General features: G+C 44.2%; 1 protein-coding gene across 1 annotated transcript; it reads right to left on the bottom strand.

Moving 5' to 3' along the window:
- Positions 1-1,674: 1,674 nt before the first annotated feature.
- LOC137313356 (NACHT, LRR and PYD domains-containing protein 4C-like) lies at positions 1,675-6,442 on the bottom strand. Its single transcript, XM_067979481.1, has 4 exons — positions 6,129-6,442; positions 4,479-4,565; positions 3,082-3,249; positions 1,675-2,909 (listed from the first exon to the last, which is right to left on the bottom strand). Exons 1-4 carry the CDS (start codon positions 6,440-6,442, stop codon positions 2,822-2,824), a joined length of 657 nt encoding a protein of 218 aa, XP_067835582.1. The 3' UTR covers positions 1,675-2,821.
- Between the last annotated feature and the right edge of the window lie 853 nt (positions 6,443-7,295).

Below are 7,295 nucleotides of genomic sequence, written 5' to 3'. Positions count from 1 at the left end.
TCACTGGATGCACTCTGGAATCACTCTGGTGTGATTGGGTGCACTCTGGGGTCACTGTTGGGTAACTGGGGCATTCTGGGGTCACTGTGCGATCACTGCGCACTCTGTGCGCAATATTTGCCTCCGTTTTGTACAAGATGGCCGCCGTACTTGCCGCATTTTACCAAGATGTCCTGCGTACTTAGAGCCATTTAGTCCAAAATGCCGTCATTTTGGCCGAGTGCAAATAGATTTATGCAGTATATCTATATTATATATCATAAATGCAAGTTGTTGTTGTAGTAGTTTTTGTGGTGGTGGTCCAAATATAAAGACTGCAACTCTGCGATCCCTCTGGGGTAATTGGGTGCAATGTGGGATCCATCTGGGCTGATTGAGTGCACTGTGGGATCCCTGGGAGCAGTCTGGGATCACACTGGGGTGACTGGGTGCACTTTTCTGTCACTGTGATATCACTGGGGACAGTCTGTGCGATACTTGCCGCCATTTTGTCTAAGTTGGCCGCCGTACGTTCCGCAATTTTGTGCAAGATGGCCGCTGTACTTGCCGCCAATTTGTCCAAGATGGCCACTGTGCTTTCCGCCAATTTGTCCAAGATACTGCCGTGCTGGCCGTATGTAAATAGACATAGATATACATTATAAATAGAAGTTAGTGTTGTGGTGGTAGTCTAAATATTAAGACTGCCACTCTGGGATCCCTCTGGGGTGCCCATTGCCTCCCCGAGAGGAGACCGGCCGAGGACTCCACTCCCAAATGGGAGCGACCAAGGCCTCCCACAAAGGGAAGCGTCTGAGGCTCCCCCAGAGGGGACCGACCGAGGCCTCCTCCACAGGCTGCACCCAAACAGGGCCCACGTGAGTTTGGTCTTTTTATTGCCCTGGGGTGTAATTTCCTCTCTGGGCCATGGTTTTGGGGCCTCGGTGTAACATGTTCCTGTTCGATTGTAACCGATTGTGATTTAACCAGGTTAAAGCCTGGGGTTAAAGTAGCCCGGCCTGCAATGTTATACAAACACGTTAACCCAGTGTGAGAGAAACAGGGGCCGAGAGGAGATTAACGTCGGAAACGTGAACCCCTGTCGGGGCTTCGAGGGTTTGTTATAATTTCAAAATGATGCTTGTGTTTCGGGGAGAAGCGACAACTTTGAGGGGACAAAGCGGCCATTTGAGGGGTTTTGATGGAGTAAATGAGGAGAAACTGTTTCCAGTGGCAGGGGGTCGGTAACCAGAGGACACAGATTCAAAATAATTGTCAAAAGAGACAGAGGTGACAAGAGGATAATTTTTATGCAGCAAGTTGTTATGATCTGGAATTTACTGCCTGAAAGGGAGGTGGAAGCCGATTCAACAGTAAATTTCAAACGAGAATTGGATAAATACTGTAACGTATCATTCTGTGATATTGCGGCAGGTGCATGGCGGACATTTTGCCTTGCATGTCGGGAGGACATTTTGTGGAGTCCCAGCTGAGCCTTTTGCTCACAGTCCGTCTCACTAATTTGTGAAAATGCATATCCCCGTGTAAGACCAACCCGGTTCAATGGACCGACCGGTCACATCTCTGATGCCAGTTGGAGGAGGTGTGACGTCTTTTCCAGGAACATTTATTCAATATTTTAAAATACGAACACCAATATTTTTATTTTAAATAATGAGGAGTCCAGGCCTGAGCTGAAATAAATGGTGGAGTTTTAATAACACAGCACATGGACAACAAATTACATTTATATAGCGCCTTTATAGCAGTAAAACGTCCCAAGGTACTTTGCAGGAGTATTAAGGCAAAATTTGACACTGAGCAGCATAAGGAAATATTAGGACAGGTGACCAAAAATCTTGGTCAAAGAGGTAGGTTTTAAGGAGCATCTTAAAGGAGGGGACAGATGGAGAGAGGTGGAAAGGTTTAGGGAGTGAATTCCAGAGCTTCGGGCCTCGGCAGCTGAAGGCACGGTACACAGGGACACGGTCCAGATTCTGACTCCTCACTGGGAGAGGAGCCCAATTCTCACTGTCCTACTGCAGTCCAGACTGAGCCAACTCTAAGCCCTTCCTATCTGTACTTTGACTCAGTGTCCCACTGCAGCCCAGACTGAGCCCCACACTGGGCCCTTCCTGTCTGTACATTGACCCAGTGTCCCCCGACAGCCCAGACTGAGCCCCACCCTGGGCCCTTCCTGTCTGTACATTGACCCAGTGCCCCACTGCAGCCCAGACTGAGCCCCACCCTGGGCCCTTCCTGTCTGTACATTGACCCAGTGTCCCACTGCAGCCCAGACTGCGCCCCACCCTGGGACTTCCTGTCTCTGCATTGACCCAGTGTCCCCCTACAGCCCAGACTGAGCCCCACCCTGGGCCCTTCCTCTCTGTACATTGACCCAGTGTCCCACTGCAGCCCAGACTGAGCCCCACCCTGGGCCCTTCCTGTCTGTACATTGACCCAGTGTCCCACTGCAGCCCAGACTGAGCCCCACCCTGGGCCCTTCCTGTCTGTACATTGACCCAGTGCCCCACTGCAGCCCAGACTGAGCCCCACCCTGGGCCCTTCCTGTCTGTCCATTGACCCAGTGTCCCATTGGGGACCATCCAGCCCCGGATATCCTGCAGAATCAGCGCTGGGGGACCGGGTGACTGAGTCTCGTGACCCTGTCGCTGGGCCTCTGACGTCACAATGGGAGACGACGCTCGCTCAGCTCGAGCTGGAAACCGTTAAAGGGCCGTTCGGATTTAAACCTGGAGCGCGGCCGGTTAAAGGGGAGGGACAGAGAATCGGCCAAAAATGTTCAATAAATGAGACCAGTAATGGTAATAAATTGAAATGATCACACTCCCACACTCAGTCCGGGTCTGGATTCCTGCAGTGACTCCAGGTGTCTCTTTCCGTTTGAACTGAACTGATTCCTCCAAAGCCTGAAACAGATTAAAGATTAAACAGGAAATAAACAGATTGAACAACAGTGTAAATAACAGGGAGACTGGGGTTAATATTTCAATAATAATTACAGACAAATATTACCCATAAAAGGGACTGAATCCCATTGATATTTTATTGATTACATTAAACATTAACACAAACACTCACCAGATCCACTCCAGACTCCTACGGGTCAGTATGAGGGAGCGGTGAGCGGGGACAGATCGGTCTGCGAAGTAGTTTGATCCAAGGTTCAGACCCGTCAGTTTACGGTTTGTACTGAGAGCGGAGACGAGATCCTCGGTACAAGATTCTGTGAGACCGACATCATCCAAACTGGGGATCAGAGAGAGAGAAATAACAGGAATCAGAGTAAATCCCCAGTGTTTATTAATAGCGCAATTGCTGACACTAATAATAATGTACAGTGTTTATTAAGAACACTATTACTGATACTAATAATAATGTACAGTGTTTATTAATAACACTATTACTGGTACTAATAATAATGTACAGTATATTATTGATAGCACTATTACTGATAGTAATAATAATGTAATGTTTATTAATAACACTATTACTGATACTAATAATAATGTACAGTATTCATTAATAGCACAATTACTGATACTAATAATAATGTACAGTGTTTATTAATAACACTTACTGACACTAATAATAATGTACAGTGTTTATTAATAACACTATTATCGATACTAATAATAATGTACAGTGTTTATTAACAACACTATTACTGATACTAATAATAATGTACAGTATTTATTAATAACACTATTACTGATACGAATAATAATGTACAGTGTTTATTAATAACACTATTACCGATACTAATAATAATGTACAGTGTTTATTAATAACACTATTACTGATAGTAATAATAATGTAGTGTTTCTTAATAACACTATTACCGATTCTAATAATAATGTACAGTGTTTATTAATAACACTATTACCAATACTAATAATAATGTACAGTGTTTATTAATAACACTATAACTGATAGTAATAATAATGTAGTGTTTATTAATAACACTATTACTGATACTAATAATGATGTACAGTGTTTATTAATAGCACTATTACTGATACTAATAATGATGTACAGTGTTTATTAATAACACTATTACTGACACTAATAATGGACAGTTTTTATGAATAACACTATTACCGATACTAATAATAATGTACATTGTTTATTAATAACACTATTACTCATACTAATAACAATGTAGAGTGTTTATTAATAACACTATTACTGATACCAATAGCAATGTACAGTGTTTATTAACACTATCACTGATACTAATAACAATGCACAGTGTTTATTAATAACACTATCACTGATACTGATGATAATGTACAGTGTTTATTAATAACACTATTTTGATACTAATAATAATGTACAGTGTTTATTAATAACACTATTACTGATGCTAATAATAATGTACAGTGTTTATTAACAACACCATCACTGATATTAATAATAATGTGCGGTGTTAGACATCCAATTATGATAAACACAATCTCACACAGTCTGATACTTACCCCAGTTCCTGTATTTTACAGTCCGGGTTCCTCAGAGTCGCAGACAGTAGTTTCACTCCTGAATCTCCCAGTTTATTATTACCCAGTCTAAACACAAACAGACAGAGAGTGAGAAACATACTGAATCCAATCCCCGATTTGACACAATTTCTCTCTGATACTACAGGAAACACTGAAAACTATTCAGGAAATTAATAACCAGATTTCCGTGTCGCTGACAATGAATCTCTCTCTGTCCAACGCCCCATAGATTCAGGAACTGTCAGTAAATGTATTTATCAAATAAAGCGCTGTCTGTGTGAAGCCATTAAGTGTCCCTTAGTCCGGCCTCATTCCCTGATGATCAGAATTACCCTCCTGGAGTTCAATGACCGCTCCCTTCATGTTCGGGGAAACTTGTCTCATTTCTGATGCTTGTTAATTCCCAGATTTTATGGGAATGCGGCGATTTTCCCCGAAATAAATGATAAAGCGGTGATTACCTGTACTTCATGCAGTATTGTATGAAACTGTACAATATCTCGGGGTGAATTATATTGTGAAACGGCGCTAACTGCTGTTGCAAAATCCGTCCCCCAGGATTTCATGTGATAAGGAGAGTTTATTTTGGCTTGTTACAAGTTTTAAATGTCTCTGCACTCCTAGTTTATAGGGGCGGGGGAGGGGAGTCTCTCTCTTTATTCCCATTGAACTGGCTCTTTACTTATTTCAGGATAACGGGCCCGACAGTTTATGGGGAATTTTCTGTGGTTACCTCCCCGAGCGGGACCTCACACACGGGGGGCAGACTGTGGGAAATTCACGGGTTGACTGCACCTGGTTTACCCAGGAGCCTCCTGCTGAGTGGGAGGCCCCAGCGCTGACCAGTGTGTATCTGTATTCCTGGGCTAATACCCCACAACCCGTTAGATTGGAACCATTTTCCCGGCAGATTTTAGTTCCCCAATCCCACTGAAGTGTCGGCCTGGATTAATCAGCGAGGGGCCTGAATCCACGACCTTCTGATTCAGAGGCACGAGTGCTGCCAGCTGGGTGAAGAGATGGTGGATGTATTGGAGAGTCTGAAGGGCTGTGTCATTGATGAGTTAAGATAACGGACCGACGTCCTGCGGGGAAAGCTCAGCCCGCCCACTGGCGGTTGTCTGCCCGAAAGCTGTGTTTTGCTCTTTGTTATTGAATGTTTGGTGTTTCTGCTTCCCTCTCCTACACACGATCACAGTCCGGTGACTGTCACTTGCCCCCAAACCTCGGTAAGAGGGTGGGATGCTCAGACACAAAGACTGCTGCAGTTAGTATCGGTCCACGTGTGAGTAACAGTGAGAATTAGCCTCTTCAATGGATGTATCTCAGGTAGTGATAAAAACAGCAATAAATATCATTTATTGTAATTAAATTATCAGACTCTTTCAGTGACATGTATTTACTGATCCGATAAAGACTGTAAAATCCCGACTTTTCACAACGATCCATTTTAGATTCTCCAGTCCTTAGGGAATTACTAACCGATCCTCTTATCATTTGTCATATTTGTGTTGCATCTGCTTCTCTCTGGTTTATCGGAACTGTTTGTTTCCCTTCATTACGGAGCAACAATACAATCTGTGACTGTTGGACAATTGGCCCAACAGTTAGAGACAAATAAACAGTTACCTCAACACCTGGCATTTGTGTAGTACGGGTCCCAGCCGCTGGAGTCCTTCACACTGAATGGAGCAGTTCTCCAGATCGAGGTGTTTTGTTATACCACAGAGTCCAATGCCATGAGACAGCAGCGCACAGTAAATAGGGGTCAGTCGCAATCCATTAAATGTAATTGTTTCCACAGATCCCACTGTGACCCGAGACAGTGTTTTATTCTGAAACTCAAACAGGTAGTGGAATGTGTTCAGGAGGTCCCTTTCATCAGATTCACAAGCTGTATTTCCAATCTCTCCTTCAACTTTCTCCTTCAGCCAATCAATCATTCCGCAGATTGTTTGATGAAGAAATGGACCCAGAAACTCCTCCAGGGGCCGAGCTGACTGTGAGGATGAGAGACCAGCAACAAAACGGAGAAATATCTCCAATCGCCCATCTTCCTTGCTGTGGGCTTCACGGAGGAGTTTCCGGATGTCCCCAGGATCTGGAGTCAGGAATTGTGCGAGAGCGGCTACAAACTCTTGGATGGTGAGGTGCGGGAATGTGTAAACCACACTCTGGGCAGAATCATCTCTCTCCAAAAGTTACATCATGAACCCAGACAGGAACTGGGAAGGTTGCAGATTGTACTGGATCAAATCTCCATTTCGAAACACCAATCTTCTTCTCGGAGACTCCAGTGAAGTCCATCTCACCGATCTTCAGTAACACATCACGGGGGGATTCAATCTCTCGGCCATGGTTTTTCAGAATGTTTAAATATAGTAGGAATATAGTTGGGTGATGGTCTTGGGAACTCGCTGCTGTTTCCTGTCTCTTTGTGTGAAGAAGGGACCCAGTGACAGACCGAGGATCCAGCAGTAGGAAGGGTTGTAACACATGGTGTACAGGATCTCGTTCTCCTCCAGTGTTTGAAAACAGCTGCTGCCACCACCTGATCTTCAAAAAACTTGTTGAAATATTCCTTCCGTTCTTCACCAAACAAATCCCAGGATTTCAGCCCAGACACTGATCTCAGCGTTTTCCAATAAATGTAATGCAGTGGGGCGGCTGGTCACTAGCACTGAACATCCTGGGAGCAGCTTGTGCTGTATTAAACTGTACACAATGTCAGACACTTCACACCAGTCTTCAGGATCTGTGCACATGTACTGAGGTTCTGTATTTCTCCGATTATTT

Source organism: Heptranchias perlo, unplaced genomic scaffold, assembly GCF_035084215.1.
Source record: "Heptranchias perlo isolate sHepPer1 unplaced genomic scaffold, sHepPer1.hap1 HAP1_SCAFFOLD_47, whole genome shotgun sequence".
Classification (NCBI taxonomy): Eukaryota; Metazoa; Chordata; class Chondrichthyes; order Hexanchiformes; family Hexanchidae; genus Heptranchias; species Heptranchias perlo.
The sequence above is the reverse complement of the archived record's forward strand: the minus strand, read 5'-3'. Positions and strand labels throughout refer to the sequence as shown.